Source organism: Lampris incognitus, chromosome 13, assembly GCF_029633865.1.
Source record: "Lampris incognitus isolate fLamInc1 chromosome 13, fLamInc1.hap2, whole genome shotgun sequence".
Classification (NCBI taxonomy): domain Eukaryota; kingdom Metazoa; phylum Chordata; class Actinopteri; order Lampriformes; family Lampridae; genus Lampris; species Lampris incognitus.
This window is the reverse complement of record NC_079223.1, coordinates 32631391-32649955: the sequence shown is the minus strand read 5'-3', so window position 1 is coordinate 32649955 and position 18565 is coordinate 32631391. Positions and strand designations below refer to the sequence as shown.

At 42.6% G+C, this 18565-nt stretch overlaps 1 protein-coding gene across 4 annotated transcripts in view; it reads left to right on the top strand.

Annotated features, from left to right (window-relative positions):
- piezo1 (piezo-type mechanosensitive ion channel component 1) overlaps positions 1-18565 on the top strand; it is a 178998-nt gene that overhangs the window by 48363 nt on the left and 112070 nt on the right. For 3 of the 4 annotated variants that reach the window (XR_008811284.1, XM_056292213.1, XM_056292212.1), the window contains exon 2: positions 7213-7308. The exons of the other annotated variant lie outside the window; for it this stretch is intronic. Coding sequence is in view for 2 of the 3 variants with exons in the window: in XM_056292213.1 (XP_056148188.1) it covers positions 7213-7308 (96 nt within the window). In the remaining variant the exon portion in view is untranslated. The remainder of the gene's footprint in view (positions 1-7212; positions 7309-18565) is intronic. 4 annotated transcript variants of the gene reach the window in all.

Below are 18565 nucleotides of genomic sequence, written 5' to 3'. Positions count from 1 at the left end.
GAGGAATATTGCAAATCAAGGCCACTAGTTTTGTGACACCCTAAATCACCTATAACCTAGTCTACAAACTTCTTGTTCAGTTTAAGCAGCAGCTGATTTTCAAAGTTAGTTGAGCTCATCCTTGCTCGCTTTGCAGTGAACAGTAATCCAGCACAACTGAAAAGCCGCTCGCAGGCAGCTGAAGCAGGCAGGCCAGTGTTGAGTTTCAGAGAGAGTTTTTTTAAATTTGGAAAGGAGTTTAGCAGATCCATATCGTTTGGGATACAGGCTAGGTACCCTTCCAACTCCCCTGTACCTTCTGGACTTTATTGAGGAGAAGAAATCATCTTCATCTGAGGAATGTTGTCCAACTTGCTCCACTTCTACCTCTGCCATCTGGTCAAGGTGTCGAGTGACAAACAACACATTTCTGACAATTAAGACTTGATTAATTTACCAAGAGTGCACCATAATGCATAATGCCTTATAGCACTGACCGCATTGTATTGAGTATAAAACAAAGTAGATCTCCAATAAACTGTTGAAAAGCAGTTTATTATAAGATGCAATCATACCTGTTTCTATGACATCAGGCCTCTCTGTCCAGGTGGTCTTGAACTTCGGTAGAAGTATTGCTGCCGCAATCAGTTCTGGGTCCATCATCATCTCACCAAAACGCTTTTGGACACCATCCTGAATGGCTTTGATGAGTGGTAGACACATCTTGGATGAGGTCTCCTGCCTTTTGAGTTTTGCTTGTAGCTGACATATCACTGGAAGAAGCCACCCTAAGTGTGTGTTGGTCTCTGACTGAAGTATGTTCAAGGCCTTTACCAGAGGTTTCATCACCGAGCAGTAATCAGTCAGGAAAGCAATTTCTGCTTGAGTCAGCCTGGCATAAATAGAATACAAACAATTGTTAGGAAATCAAGCAGGAAAAGTTAAGTTTCAAGTATGTAAACACACATTCACACTTTCATACTGTTGAAGTGCAAATTAAAACTTACGTTTTCAATTTGAATTCTTCACAAATATTCCTGATTGCCTCCTCCCCTTTCTCTTGTATGATCCGTATGATTCTCTCCACAGCCATGAATGTTGAATTCCACCGCGTTTGATTTGGTCGGATGAGCTGGAGTCGGCAATGATCTTCCACAACTTCTGCTGCCATGTATGAACGACCTGTATTGTTCCACATGGCTTGACATTTCCCAAAGGCTGCACGTGATAGTCTCTTGTATGTGTCCATCTTCTTTTCTGCTATCTCAGCATCTGTTATGGCAACTAAGTTGAGAAGATGGCATGCACACCTTTGGTGTGTAGGAAGTTGGTACTCCAGGCCATTATCTTGCTCCAGGATGCTGAATGTGTCCAGGTAGTTGGCTGTGGGCTCATCATCAATTGAATCTCTGTCCGACTCAGCATCTGATTCTGCATCCTCAGACTGGCTCTGTTCTCCGAAGACACTAAAAGCTTTAACGAAGTTTGAGCCACTATCTGTTGTGGTTCTCACCACTTTGCCCCTAATTCTATACTGACAGTGTATGTCGTCAAGTGCCCCTGCAAGGACATCAAAGGTGTGGGACCCTCTTAACCAAGGCTAATTTCCCCGAGTCCACTCAAGACTACTAGCAACTAACAGCTAGCCTTTACACACTCAAGTACCAGGGGCTAGCTGTTATGCAAATTTAGCCAATGTTCTAAAGACTTAAACAGACTGCAAATATACATTACGCGTTTTGTATCTGTTTGAAGTACGATAAACATGCGGATTGTCGGCTGGAGCGAGTTCATTTGGTACTTAATGATGTGTCACGTTTGATTATGTTAGCATAGCAGCTAATTAGAATGTGCTGGCTAGCTGTGGGTTTCTTCTACTGTCAATGGTTGCAGGTGCTAGCATAAAAATGCCCACGAAATGGGGTGAGCCTGGGTTGGCTATATTAAATAAAACTACTAATGAGACAGCAGAAATACTTACCAAAACATGCTTCTGCAGATTTGAAGTGGAGTTGTTGAAAGCAGACAGGTACTTCACTGCTGGGAGGCACATCTTGCACTGCATGATGATGCTGTTACCTTTCCTACGCTTGAACAAAAAGAAATCTTCCAAATGTGGCCAAGGATTTTTTTCTGCATCTAGTTCTACAGACTTCGATGTTTCAGCTTGAGCTTCATCTATTATTTCTAGGTCCGGGTCTTCTGGACCGCTGGCCGCTGGCCGTGCCTGCTTTGTCGACCTCCATTCTAGCACTAAAAACTTCGCGCCCACTAACCTAGCTTGTCCACACGTGCCCTCTATGTTCACGCACCAGTGCTAATCACATCATCATTTGTCACTGTTGGTTCTGGCCATTGGTTTACTGTCTATGGTGCTGGCGTGTATTTTTCCCCTGTAGGTTGAATTGTTATTTTTACTCAGTAACGGATAGGATTTATAAAGTAACTAAGTACAATACTTGAGTCAAAACGTACTCAAGTAAAATACAAAATACCGATTTTAAATTGTACTTAAAAAATACAAAATACACAAAAAAAGTATTCAATACAGTAACTTGAGTAAATGTATTTCGTTACTTTCCACCTCTGACCTTACCTCTGTTAACACTCGGTTATGATAAACATTTTCAACACAAGTGTTTACTGTTACTCAAATTTTTAACTATTTAATTGATTTAATTATGTTATCATCCATCCATCCAGCCATTATCTGAACTGTTTGTCCTGCTCTCAGGGTTGCGGGGATGCTGGAGCCTATCCCAGCAGTCCCTGGCAGCAGGCGGGGAGACACCCTGGACAGGCTGCCAGGCCATCGTACAGGGCCAACATACACACATGCACACACACATTCATACCTAGGGACAATTTAGTACGGTCGTGATAACTTTAAATTCAATTTGATTGGTGAATAATGTTGATCGGAGTGCCACCTTAAGTCAAGTCAATTTTATTTGTATAGCCCAATATCACAAATTACAAATTTGCCTCAAGGGGCTTTACAGCAACACAAGATCCTGTCCTTAGACCCCCCACATTGGATAAGGAACAACTCCCTAAAAAAAACCTTTAACAGGGAGAAAAAATAGGAAGAAACCTCAGGGAGAGCAACAGAGGAGGGATCTCTCTCCCAAGTCACAATAAAGAACTTAAGGAACCTACAACTTTGCTGTTTGTGGCACTAAATCGAGTCAAATCAGAACAAATCTTACTGGTCTGTCAAGATTTATATTGAATCGGTTGAAGGAGGACTGAATCATACACCTAATGTAAAGTACCTAATTCCCGTCATGTCGCATAATGAATGCTGGGGTTTTGAAACCCACAGTCTGTATCAGACTCAGTTTGACCGGAGGTGACCTTGTTAGTCACAGGACATGATCGACCGGATGGAGGACTCACTCTCTCGTCTGTTCACTGAGTCACATTGTAATGACTAATGAACGGAATCTCTGATATCCAATAAATGTCAATATGAATATTAAGCTTTCATTCCAACCATTGTACATTTGAGGATGTTTTGCCATCAACTGAGTCACTTCTTCATGTTCTAATTCATTCATCAGGTGTGTGTCTCCATAGAAATAAATGCTGGGTTTTTCCTACCTGACATCAGAACTGAAGAATCTATTTAGATGAATAGAAAAACATTTTCCAATCTACAGTAACAGTCCAGCTGAATGTTTTGTGCTTAATTTTGATATTGGTATTGATTTAATACCATTCTCCAGAAGAGTCAGTGAACGAGCTCAACTTTATTTAACTCAAAATCACATTAATACAAATAATAAACTAATACAACACAATGGTACGATGGTACAGGACAAAATGGAATTTAACACAAAAATCATTTGAAAAGAGGCAGACTGTTTCTCACACAGGCCCCTAGGTGATGTGTAACCTTTGACCTCTCTGACTGAATGACAATATGAGTTTGAACATAGATGGACCATTTAAATAGTACTTCCTCATTTCTTCTGCTATACATATATTCTTACTTTCAAACAAGATGTGATATTAGTCCCCAGTGTAAATATCACTGCATGAATAGCGGATCCTCTTGTTCCTCCTTAATGCAGCCATTTTATTTCATCAAGTTTTTACACCACAGTTTTTCTTCTGAACTCGTGACTCCTTCTGAGACAGCCAGTGGCCTCAGATCTCCAGGCAGGGCCACTTTTGCTCTTCCTGTTCTCAGCCCAAAGGTTAAAGATCAACAGGGTTTGTTTGGCCCATGGCTTTGAAACCATTTGGCTAAATGACAGGATGAGGTTTTTCTGTTAAATCTATTCTCAGAATGAGAATCATGTTTATTGGCCATGTAGGTTTGCACATGCATGGAATTTGACTCCAGTTTCGTGGCCTTCTCAGTGTACTTAACATAGAATAACAACAATTTTCAGATACATACACAAGGATTGACTTATACAGGCAAAATAAGAGGTGATAAAGTGCAGTGGTGCAGAGAATATGTCAGATATGCTGAAATAGATGTTAGCAAGTTACTTACATGCATGCCTGAAGTAAATGGACATGACAGATTGTACCAGTATACATACAATGTACAGTACAGTATATACAAAATGGTTGGATTTATTTGACAATGTTAAGCGTTCATCTGAATGACAGCCCACAGAAAGAAACTGTTTTTGTATCTGGTTGTTTTGGGGTACAGTGCTCTGTAGCACCTGCCAGAGGGGAGGAGTTGGAACAGGCTGTGACCAGGGTGTGATGGCTCTGCAGTGATGTTGCCTGCCTGTTTCCTGAGTCTGGAGGTGTATAAGTCCTGAATGGAGGGAAAACCTTCTCTTCTCATAAGACATCTTTATAATCACATGTTTGGTTTTGTTTGGAAAAGCTCCCAAATGGGACTCATTCATATTAATTCTTCCTTTAGTGAAGAATCTTGGATAAAAATATGATCTCTGAGTAGTCTGTTGTACCAGTCTGTTATAAACCAATAGTCCTGACTTCCTCTGCTATCAACTCATGTGTTACATATGGAACTTCCCACATTAACAATGAAATGGATGACAACATGTGTCATGAAAGGGCTTTAATGATATTTAAATGAGGCCATTCTTCTCTCGCTCTGTGTGTGTGTGTGTGTGTGTGTGTGTGTGTGTGTGTGTGTGTGTGTGTGTGTGTGTGTGTGTGTGTGTGTGTGTGTTACGTGACATATCCTGATTTTGTTTTTTTATAAGCTTACCTACTTTTCCATCGTAAAGTCTTCTACTTACAATAGGCTGCTGGTCTGGAGCCAGTTTTTTAAGGTAGCCAGTGCAATGCCATTCTCCTCTAAATCCACAAAGGAAGGGCAGATGTTTAGAAAACATTCTGTTTTGTCATTAGTTATTAATGCATCTTTAATGAGCTATACAGAGTCCCATTCATGTTTATCCACATCTGCTTGTCCACTGATGCTTATTCTGATTCTTTTACAATGAGCTTTATTCAGTTCATGCTGTTTACTGGACATATGATAGTACATGTTAGTAATAATAATAATAATAATACATTTTATTTGTGGCCGCCTTTTAGAGCACTCAAGGACTCCTTACAGAACATAGTTAAAAACAAGCAGCATTGTATCAGACAGCATAAAATCAAGACAAAGCAGGGTAGACAATAAAAAGTTAATACAACAAATAAATATAAAATCACCATCTACACAAAACTCAATGAAGTTTAGATCAGTCTGAATATGCCAGTTTGAAAGGTGCGTTTTGAGATAGGATTTGAAGGTTGAAAGAGAGCCAATGTTGCGGATGTCTTGTGGGAGAGAGTTCCATAGATGGGGCAGAATGACTGAGGGCTCTAGACCCCATGGTAGTCAAGCAGACTGATGGTGTAGTGAGTTGGAGAGCAGAAGAAGATCTGAGAGTGCGGGAGGGCATGTGGATATGAAGGAGTTCAGAAAGATACGGAGGAGCTAGGTTATTAAGGGTCTTAAAGTTGAGAAGCAGGATGTTGAAGTCAATACACTATTTAACAGGGAGCCAATGGAGTTACTGAAGAACAGGAGTGATATGATCTATGGAAGGAGTTCTGGTAATGATACGGGCAGCTGAATTCTGGACCAATTGCTGTTTAACTTGAGGGGAAGACCAAAGAGGATAGAACTGCAGTAGTCAATACGGGATGTAACCAGGGTGTGAATGAGTATGGCAGTGCTGTTAGGTGGAAGTGACGGGTGAAGATGATTAATATTGCATAAGTGGAAGCATGCAACCTGAGTAACATTGTTGATGTGAGCTTCAAAAGATAATGTGCTGTCCAAGATGACACCTAGACTCTTAACATGAGGTGATGGAGGAACTAGAGAATTATTAATAGTCAGGGAAAAACTATCAGGTTTAGCCAAAGTAGATTTGGTACCTAACAGGAGGACCTTGGTTTTATCACTATCAAGTTTGAGGAAGTGGTATGAAAACCAGGATTTAATTTCTAGTAAGTAGTCAGGGAAGTGGGTGGAAGAGTGGAGAGGTAGATTTGATTGATAGATAGAGCTGGGTGTCATCCATGTAGCAGTGAAATTGAATCCCAGATTTCCTGAAAATGTGGCCAAGAGGTAATAGGTAAATAATAAATAAGGGGGGGCAATACAGAGCCCTGTGGAACACCGGTAGTAACAGGAAAGGATTATAATCTCAATTTTTTTTTAAGTTAGACAAACTGAGTGTGGCCAGAGAGATATGATCTAAACCAGTCAAGGGGGGTACCAGTGATCCCAATGGAAGCTTATCTCTCTAGGGGGATGTTATGTGAGATGGTATCAAAGGCTGCACTCAGATCAAGAAGAACAAGTATGGTTAAGAGCCCAGAGTCAGCTGCTATAGACAGATCATTATTGATTTTCACCAAGGCTGTCTCCGTACTGTGCATGGAGCGAAAACTAGACTTGAATTGTTCAAACCCATTGTTGTGAGTCAAGTGAGCACGTACCTGAGATGCGACTGTTCTTTCAAGTGTTTTAGGAAGAAATGGTAAATTTGAGATTGTGTTGTTAAACGTTAGCATGCTAACAACTAAAATATTCATAACCAAATCTTCCTGCTGTCGCGTTACACAACAGTAATTTGATCAAAGAAATAATCTGACCAAAATATGTTATTTTGTTCTTGTCCATGATGTATGTCTGACCCTGCAGTCAGATCCAGATCTGTGGTATTCGTGATGTTGGTCCATAGATCCTCCATCTGTTCTGTAGCTACATGACGTGTCTCTGTTTTTCAGCATGTCTGTTTCGATACAACGGCCTTTCTCTGGTCTACCTGGTCTACCTGCTGCTGCTGCCCTGGTTTGTCTGGCCCAACAAGCACACCATCAGAGGTGAGAGACTGTCTGTCTGTCTATCTATTTGTCTGAGTGTGTGTTTGTGTGTGTGTGTGTGTGTGTGTGTGTGTGTGTGTGTGTGTGTGTGTGTGTGTGTGTGTGTGTGTGTGTGTGTCTGTCTGACTGTCTGTCTGTCTGTGTCTGTCTGTCTGACTTGAGATGTATATGGTATATTGTGTGAATGTTAGCATGGTCAGTCATTGACCAGTGGTTTACATGTAACACAGTCTATTGATTAAAGTGACATTTTGCAAAAATAAACTGATTTAAAAATCATACGATTTGAAATGAAATCACAATGTTTATATCTACTATTAAGGGGTAGTTTTTATTTGTACACACCTGTGGCAGCACTTTTTTGTAAATCAGATCTTCCTTGTATTAAGAGGTGTATTGTAATAACAGAAAGAACAGGTGGACAGTTTCATTTCACATTAGTTTAACAAAGACTGGTGGCCTGTCCAGGGTGTCTCCCCACCTGCCGCCCAATGACTGCTGGGATAGGCTCCAGCATCCCCATGACCCAGATTTGGATAAAGCGGCTTGGATAATGGATGGATATAATGTATAACATTAGTATTTATACAGTATCTATTTGTTATCCTTTTTCCATTCAAATATGATTTTGATTTTGATTAGACAAACTGATAGAATGGAAAACAGTTACAGAGAAATGGACACACACACACACACACACACACACACACACACACACACACACACACACACACACACCTCTCTAGGGTCTTATCATGTGTGCTGTGTTTTGCTGGGCTGTTATCTCTGTCACTTCCTGTCTGTTAGATCAGTTAAACCAGACACCATAACTGCTGGCTGGTTTCTCATATTAAACACCTTGTTATCAAATTAGTATCTACTTTTATATTTCAACAGGAAGGTGCAACATTGTGATAAAAGATAACTATTTGAATTAATTCAAAATCAAAAATAACATTAAGTCAAATGTTAATGACAATTGTAAATTGAATAGTCCACACAACTTATATATTGTTATACAAATATGACATCTGTTTTTTGTGTGAAATGGCATACGTGTTGATGAATAATTAATTGCAATAAAGGTTAATCTGGTTGGTATTTTACCATGGCGCCTCCTGATTTGTCTTATCAATTGGCATTTAATTTTAAAAAAAGGCACTTATTCGGCTTCCTTTATTTCCCTATGAGCAGACATCGTGTCTGCAGTAATACTGTAAGGGCTTGCATAATAAATCTGACAGTGCTGTTGCAGGGCTGGTGTGGTTTGACACGGACAGTTTGTCCAGTAAGGCACACGGACTCGCCGAAGCTTTTCCTCCTCCGCCGTCTTTTCACACTCCTGTTGTCTGACATGTTTTTTAACGTTGTCAAGGAAAAAGCCTTTTTTATTCTGGTTAGATGTTTTGAACATGATTAATACTTTCAACAACTCAGTACATCTGCAGTTAAGAACGCCGAAAGTCAAACCAAGCAAAAACTGTGAAATAAAACTAGTGTAATAGTCCACGAAAGAGTAAAAGTGAAAACTTATGGTATTTAGCTGGAGGCGAGAGTGAGTTCCCCAAACGGAAAACCTCTCAGCCTGACAACACACACACACACACACACACACACACACACACACACACACACACACACACACACACACACACACACACACACACACACACACATATCCAGCTGTGTGAAAGCCTGACAGGGGATTTCATCATAATGGGAACCAGTGCTGCTCGGTGGAAAACTGACACGTTGTGTTTTGTTTTTTTTCCAAAATAGAGAAGCAGTCAAATCGAAGTTGGACTGTCAAAAATTAGTGGTTTGTTAAATTAATCAATTATTTTATTAGTTCTACTACTTAATGATCTTCCTCACCCACCTCTGGTTCTGACATTGGTTTCTGTCTTTACAACCTTCTCATTTCTTACTTTAAATTTGCAGTAATTAAACATTTTCTTTCTACTGAAATTGAACCCAAACAGAAAAAAGCTGCCGTACAGTTCCTCTACAGCGATACTGGACAGTCTGTTCATTCTTATCAGGCTGATCGAAGAAAGCAAACACCTCATGTCTTTCATAGAAACTGAAGAGCAAGCAAATATCGCCGAATCCAGACAAGAATCTGGATTTGGGAAAAATCTCATAATTCATCTGGTTTGACCGGCCAAACTCAGGTCTGGAAAACATTATGTCAGTTTCAATTCCCAACAGTCACAACGTGTGTGTGTGTGTGTGTGTGTGTGTGTGTGTGTGTGTGTGTGTGTGTGTGTGTGTGTGTGTGTGTGTGTGTGTGTGTGTGTGTGTGTGTGTGTGTGTGTGTGCTGAAACAGTTGTGAATGCCTACAGCAGGCCGAGTCTATCAGTCAACACCACCAAGACTGAGGTGGTATGCCAATGGAGGTTCAGCCCCCCACCCACAATGCCTGTCTTCACTATAGAACACCAACCACTCTCACTTGTTCCTTCGTTCAAATACCAGGGCAGCATCCTATCTGAGGGCTGCAACGCTGATCATGAAATTCACAATAGAATCAAACAAGCCTCTGTAGCCTTCAGCAAACTTCGACATAAGGTCTTCCAAACAAACACCTCCTCCTACACACCAAAATCGCCATTCACAAAGCCGTCTGCATCACAACTCTCCTATACAGCTGTGAAGCCTGGGTCACATACAGCTGCCACCTAAGGTTGCTGGAGCGGTTCCACATAAGGTGTCTGCAGCGAATCATGGGGATCACGTGGTGTGACCATGTTCCCCATGCAGAGATTCTTGCTAGGACAAACTACAAGAGCATAGAAGCCATGGTTGTTGAACACCAACTGCACTGGCTTGGGCATGTCATCAGGATGCCTCAACAATGCCTGCCACGTGGCTGTCCAGGTAGTGTGGTGGTCTATTCCATTGTCTACCAACATGGGGATCGGCGGTTCGAATCCCCGTGTTACATCCAGCTTGGTCAGGCATCCCTACAGAGACAATTGGCCGTGTCTGTGGGTGGGAAGCCGGAAATGGCTTTGTGTCCTGGTCACGGCACTAGCGCCTCCTCTGGTCGGTTGGGACGCCTGTTCGGGGTAGACGGGGAACTGGGGGGAATAACATGATCCTCCCACGTGCTACGTCCCCCTGGTGAAACTCCTCACTGTCAGGGGAAAAGAAGCAGCTGGCGACTCCACATGTATTAGAGGAGGCTTGTGATAGTCTGCAGCCCTCCCCGGACCAGCAGAGGGGGTAGAGCAGCAACAAGGATGGCTTGGAGTGGGGTAATTGACCAGGTACAATTGGGGAGAAAAGGGGGGTAGAGAATGCCTGCCACGTCAAGTCCTGTATGGACGGCTTCGTCTGGGCCGCTGGTCCACAGGTGGTCAGAAGAATGTTGTATCGACCCCTTGAGACTGGAGCAAGCTGCCATCAACCGTTTCAACTGGCGGGAGATCTGCCATAGAGGTATAGAAAAGCTGGAAATGGAGATGAATGTGAAAAAACAACAGAAAAGACCAAGGTGAGACACAATCATGCCTGCCCCACTAACTCAGACTTCATATGCCCAATGTGCAATAAAACTTGTGGATCAAGAATTGGACTCTACAGTCATCCAAGTACACCCCGTTAATGAGGAGGGATGTCATCATCGGACTCGATGGACTACCAGCAAGCAAGCAAGCAAGCATGTGTGTGTGTGTGTGTGTGTATGTGTGTGCGCATGCACGTGCGTGCGTGTGTGTGTCCTGTGATGGTGCAGCACCCTGTCTAGTCTGTCTGTAGGATGTCAACACAGCTTTACACATTACTGGTACACACGGCACTTTGGATTTCTCTGTTGCCACCTATTTACAACACACACACACACACACACACACGCACGCACGCACACACACACACACACACACACACACACACACACACACACACACACACACACACACACACACACACACACACACACACACACACACACACACACAGAAAGCATACTGCCATACATAAAGCCTAGTACATGTGAGTAGTTAGGGGTGCAGTGTCTTGCTCAACAACACTATACTTGGGCAGTGACAGTGAATCTGCACAAAATGTGTCCTGTCTGTAAGGTAGGAAGTAAACCACTGATACACAGTGCCCCCAACTCCAGTGCTAGCCAGACGATCCGTGACGAGCTGATGGGATATAGTGTCAAATGCGGCACTGAGGTCAAGGAGGATGAGGATAGAGAGTGGACTGGAGTCAGCTGCATGAAAGAGGCCATTAGTGATCTTAACCAGGGCTGTTTCTGTGCTATGTTTGGGGCAAAAGCCAGATTGGAATTGTTTGTAGAGATTATTGTTGTCAAGGTAGATCTGAAGTTGAGATGCAACTAGCCTCTCAAGGTCTTGATGCATGCTCAACAATCCAGGTGAGAAAATCAAAGAAGGCTGAATCCATTCGTCTGGATGCAATGTTTATTGACAGATACGTTTCACCACTCAACTAAGTGACCTCTGCAGGTATCCCCACCCCTTATAAACAACCTTCCATCCATTATCCAAACCTCTTATCCTGCTCTCAGGGTTGCAGGGATGCTGGAGCCTATCCCAGCAGTCATTGGGTGGCAGGCGGGGAGACACCCTGGACAGGCCGCTAGGCCATCACAGGGCCAACACACACATTCACACCTACGGACAATTTAGTATGGCCAGTTCACGCGACCTAGATATCTTTGGACTATGGGAGGAAACCAGAGCACCCGAAGGAAACCTATGCAGACATGGGGAGGACATGCAAACTCCACACAGAGGACGACCCGAGACGACCCCAAAGTCGGACTACGCCGGGGCTTGAACCCATGGCCTTCTTGCTGTGAGGGGACCACACTAACCACTGTGCCACCGTGCCGTCATTACAGTACAGTACAGTACCTAACGACATACAGAAACCAACGACCAGTTTCATATGCAAATGTGGGTGTGACCATTGATCACGTGTATTATTCACAGAAGATTAGGGATTGTTGCAATCACAGCATTGTAAAATGGAGGACAGATTTATAACGACCGACTAGTGACTAGTTTCATGATCAAATATGGGTGTGCCCATTAACTAAAGTTTCGATGGCTGTGTGTACTATTCACAGAGGGTTGGGAATAGTTGCAATCACAGCATTGTAAGATGGTGACAGATGTAGAGTAAAGATGCCATCTATGTTAAGAGGGAAAGACCACCCCTGAACCAAGGGGGGGGGGGGGGGGGGCTAAGATTACATCTGCTGCCATTTTACAATGCTGTGATTGCAACAATCCCTAATCCTCTGTGACTATTACACATGATCAATGGTCACACCCATATGTGCATATGAAACTGGTCGTTGGTTTCGATTGTTAGGCACTATATTGTACTGTATTGTTTATAAGGGTGGAGATACCTGCAGTCAGTTTAGACTGAAGATGTCACTTAGTTGAGTGATGAAATGTATCTGTCAATAGACGTTGTCTCCAGAGGAACTGATTCAACCTTCTGTGATACCCTCTGAAGGATTTTGGAGATGAATGATAAATTGGAAATAGGCCGGTATTTGTTTTGGTCATTAGAATCTAAATTAGGTTTTTTCAGAATTAGTCTGATTATGGCAACCTTCGGTGAAGGGGGAACTGTACCAGTGGACAGAGAGGAGTTGATGATGGAGGTTATCAGAGAGATGAGAGCAGGCAGGCATGTTTTAATTAGGGTTGTGGGAATTCAATCCGGGTGACATGTGGAGGTGCTAGACTTAGTAATAAGTTCCAAAATGTGATTTACATTTGGAAGACTGAAGTCACATAGGACAGTGGATGGGGACAGTTTAATGGTGCTTGCTGATGGCAAGTCACTATGTATGATGTTAGCAGAGGCTAGCTGCTCGTGAATAGTAACAATTTTGGAGTTGGAAAAAAAACCCAAAGCATTGTTCATTAGAAAGGTTACTGTTATGTTGGTTTCAGGTGGGTTTAGTAAGCTTTTCACTGTTGAGAAGAGAGTACAAGTATTCCCTTCAACTGTACAGATGACAGTCTTATAATAAAATGTTTTAGCTGTTAAAAGAGCATTTTTGTAATTGAGTATATGATCAGAATACATTTGTTTATGAACAGCAAGTCCAGTCTTGGTGGAAAGCCTCCGACCTATAGCTTTGAGCTGACATACACTCACTGGCCACTTTATTAGGTACACCTTGCTAGTACCGGGTTGGACTCCCTTTTGCCTTCAGAACTGCCTTAATCCTTTGTGGCATAGATTCAACAAGGTACTGGAAACATTCCTCAGAGAGTTTGGTCCATATTGACATGATAGCATCATGCAGTTGCTGCAGATTTGTCGGCTGCACATCCATGATGCGAATCTCCCGGTTCACCACATCCCAAAGGTGCTCTATTGGATTGAGATCTGGTGACTGTGGAGGCCATTTGAGTACAGTGAACTCATTGTCATGTTCAAGAAACCAGTCTGAGATGATTCGAGCTTTATGACATGGCGTGTTATCCTGCTGGAAGTAGCCATCAGAAGATGGGAACACTGTGGTCATAAAGGGATGGACATGGTCAGCAACAATACTCAGGTAGGCTGTGGCATTGACACGATGCTCAATTGGTACTAAGGGGCCCAAAGTGTGCCAAGAAAATATCCCCCACACCATTACACCACCACCACCAGCCTGAACCGTTGATACAAGGCAGGATGGATCCATGCTTTCGTGTTGTTGACGCCAAATTCTGACCCTACCATCCGAATGTCGCAGCAGAAATCTAGACTCATCAGACCAGGCAACGTTTTTCCAATCTTCTATTTTCCAATTTTGGTGAGCCTGTGCGAATTGTAGCCTCAGTTTCCTGTTCTTAGCTGACAGGAGTGGCACCCGGTGTGGTCTTCTGCTGCTGTAGCCCATCTGCCTCAAGGTTCGACGTGTTGTGCGTTCAGAGATGCTCGTCTGCATACCTCGGTTGTAATGAGTGGTTATCTGAGTTACTGTTGCCTTTCTATCAGCTCGAACCAGTCTGGCCATTCTCCTCTGACCTCTGGCATCAACAAGGCATTTTCGCCCACAGAACTGCTGCTCACTGGAAATTTTCTCTTTTTCGGACCATTCTCTGTAAACCCTAGAGATGGTTGTGCGTGAAAATCCCAGTAGATCAGCAGTTTCTGAAATACTCAGACCAGCCCGTCTGGCACCAACAACCATGCCACGTTCAAAGTCACTTAAATCACCTTTCTTCCCCATTCTGATGCTCGGTTTGAACTGCAGCAGATCGTCTTGACCATGTCTACATGCCTAAATGCATTGAGTTGCTGCCATGTGATTGGCTGATTAGAAATTTGCGTTAACGAGCAGTTGGACAGGTGTGCCTAATAAAGTGGCCGGTGAGTGTAGTCCAGGTGTGTACCAGGGAGCAGTATGGGCAAATGAGACAACTCGTGTTTTCAGGGGGGTTAAAGTATCAAGTGCAGAAGATAAACTATCATTGTAGTAGTCCATAAGATCAGGGAGTGAGGAGGTGGGAGCAGGAATGGGGTTCGAGGTAATTAAACTGCTGCAATCATCTGGATTAACACGTCTAATGTTGCAGTATGATATGGTACGATGCACGCTTGATTTACTGAGCAGTAGGTTGGTGTTGAATAACGTAGCTTTATGGTCAGAGACGGGTAGTTCAGCAGAGATGATATTATATGGTGCGATGCCAGCTTGTACAGCAGACTAAGTCAAGGATATGGCCATTGGTATGGGTTGTAAAGTTGACATATGGTGTTGGATCAAAGCAATCTAACATTGCTTTAAAATCTTTAGTGAATATGAGGCATCTGGGTGGCGTGGCAGTCTATTCTGTTGCCTACCAACGCAGGGATCGTCGGTTCAAATCCTCTGGCGTTACCGTTACCTCTGGCTTGGTTTGGCATCCCTACAGACACAGTTGGCTGCGGGTGGGACGCCGGATGTGGGTATGCGTCCTGGTCGTTGCACTAGCACCTTTTCTAGTCAGTTGGCTTCCCCCTCCCCAGGGGGAACTGGGGGGAATAGCGTGATCCTCCCACATGCTACATCCCCCTGGCAAAACCTCTCACTGTCAGGTGAAAAGAAGCGGCTGGTGACTCCACATGTATCTGAGGAAGGATGTAGTAGTCTGCATCCCTCCCCAGATCAGCCGAGGAGGTGGAGCAGAGACAGGGATGGCTCGAAAGAGTTGGGTAATATTGGACAGGTACAATTGGGGAGAAAAGGGGGGGGGAAATCCCCCCCCCCAAAAAAAATCTTTAGTGGATATATTGTCAGTGTTACCAACATGAACATTTAAATTCCCCCATTAGGATTATATTAGGAGACATTGCAATAAGGGTGGTTAAAACTGCCGAGAGTTCAGTGATAGTTCAGAGTTCAGCAACAATGATGGGTATAGTTCCATAGAGCTTAAGAGCCAGCCATTAAAAGGAAGATTGATCAGGTAGAGAGAGTGGTGTTAGTTTCATATTATCATGATGGATCAACATGAGGCCGCCTCCTCTGCCTGAAGACCGAGGTTTGCATATTAGTCCATGGGCCAGAGCCCAAAATTTCCTAATTCGGTACACTCAAGGTGGCAAAACTTACTTATAATTTTTGAAAGGATCCATGTCTGTAGATGATATTTTGGTATGATAACCATTCCTGAGTGGCAGCTGTATCACAGTTATCAGCTCATGAAGTTAACCACCCGCTAAACTAAATTGCATTTTAGACGCTGGTGCATATCCTGGTTTAGCCTCATGGTCAGGACATTTTTCAATGTTCTATAATATTGTCTTTGGTATCATTTTAAAGGGGACCTTCTTAGCTTTCATTCAAGCCCTGTTGTGGATATTTCTCACAAATATAGAGGTCACTTGAGCTCTTCAACCCGTCAATAACACACATCTTTCTGCAATGTTCGCCTAAACTATATACTTTCTTTTAGCCCCGTGGCATCTAGGAATATCAGGGACACAAAACACAAAAACTGGAATACTCACAGGACTGTAAAGATTCAGGAAATGTATAATATACCCATACTATTTCATTGTGTGAGGTGATTGTGAGCCTTAAATGAGAACTAGACCAAAGCCAGTTAGGTCACAAACTGGTCTCTATACATTTGTTTAAATACACAATCAAAATACATGATAAAAAGGAATACCATAGTGAGGTAATGAACTATTTTAATATTTTAAACAACATTGACATTTACATATACTTAGTCAATGATACATGTAATCCCATATCATTAGTGGGTATATGTAATGGTAATGGGTAGGGTAATGGGTATATGTGAATATGGTTACATTATTGTTATCAAGCTCTGGGTAACCAAGTCCAGAATCAACATCCTGTGCATCAATAGACTACTACCACAGTAATACCATCAGAATCATCACACTGTCATTCATCAAACTGCTCGTTTCTCTCATCATCTGACTCCCCAAGTTCAAAGTCCAGTTCTGGACCATCCTGCTGTTTTTGGTTACTGCAGGTAACAACACACATCTTTCTGCAATGTTCGCCTAAACTATATACTTTCTTTTAGCCCTGTGGCATCTAGGAATATCAGGGACACAAAACACAAAAACTGGAATACTCACGGGACTGTAAAGATTCAGGAAATGTATAATATACCCATACTATATCATTGTGTGAGGTGATTGTGAACCTTAAATTAGAAGGGCATTATTACTAAGAAACTAACTAGACCAAAGCCAGTTAGTCCATGGGTCAGACCAGATATCGATATCACCCAAGCTGACACAACTTCACTGGTGCCATTTTATTTGGTACACTAACAAAAGTAAAATAATACATGATAACCTTTCCAAATGAGCACCTATTTCATTTTTCTTTCAGGAAACCTGTTTCTGTGCCTCTCACGATTGTGTATTTGCCCAGATTTTTACAAATATAGCATTTCAACACCCCTGGTACTGATTAGCCTAGCTTAAACTCTGGGACAGTTCTTAGTTGGCCAACAACCAAGGATAACCAGTACTGTGTACTTCCATTCATTGTGCTAAGCTAGGCTAACGTGCAGCCAGATAGCTTTCTACTAAACACATATAGAGGAAACTGGTATCTATCTTCTTGTCTCACTCTGGAGAAGATTGTAAGCTAATTTCCCATAATGTTAGCATGTTCTTTTAATGTATATGTTAATATGATTAGTTAAAGTGGCTACGAGGAACTTTCATCTTGTGTTGATTTTAGCGGCCTCATGTGGACAAAATACAGCTGTTGCATAGCAACTAGGTAATGTATCTATTTGTGGCTATGTAAGATGAATAATGGTAATATGACGCTGGTGAAGCAAAGTAAACTTTGTTTTAGTAGTGTTCATACACCTAAGTTACATGTATTTGTTTGTATGTGGCAGGTGAAAACTGACTGAATATGGCCACTGGTGAACAAGCAAGTTTTTACCCAATACCAAAGCGCCCACGGGTGGAGTGCATTATCCACTGTTCTGATGATACAGATAAGCTGGTTTCACTACAAAGTGTCGACTCATGGAGAACTCTGCTCAGGGCAGCTCAGATACGAAATCATGCACCAGTTTTGAAACTGGCAAAAGACATTCCTAAGGGACAGATTCCAGCAATCTACTACCACAGAAAGTGTCGCAGTATCTTCACTATGAAGCAAATTCTTGATGGCCTCCTTGCAAAAGAAAAGAAAAGTTGTGTCTCTGCTGAAGAGAAACAATCTAAGAGAGTAGCTCGACATGCTCCAAGTACATCTAGGACTTATGATGCAGAGTGCATATTTTGTCAGAAAAACAGCAAATATTCCAAGAGACAGAATACGAGAGAAGTACTGGTGCAGTGTCGAGAACTGCGAGCTGATGCAAAGATCAGGAGTGCAGCCACAAAGAAAAGGGACAGCAGAATCCTTGCCATTGTGAGTAGAGACCTTGTAGCAGCTGAAGGGCACTACCACAGGTCATGCTATAGACTTTACACCAAAGAAGAGGTTTCCAAAGGAGAGGTTGCCAGCAATGAAGATGATGATGCTGCAGCCCAGTATGAAGCTGCTGTGAATAAGGCATACAATGAGCTGTTCCTCTTCATCAGGATGGAGCTTTTTGGCAATCCTCAAGTGATGACAATGACTGATCTCTCTTCTAGACTGGTAGCTTCAATGAACTCCCAAGGCATTGCCCAAGTCAAGGAATCAACCAAGAAGCACATAAGGCGAAACCTGGAGAGTGAGTTTGCTGGAGCCTTGCAGATATTCCCTGATGAGAAAGGAAAATTCCT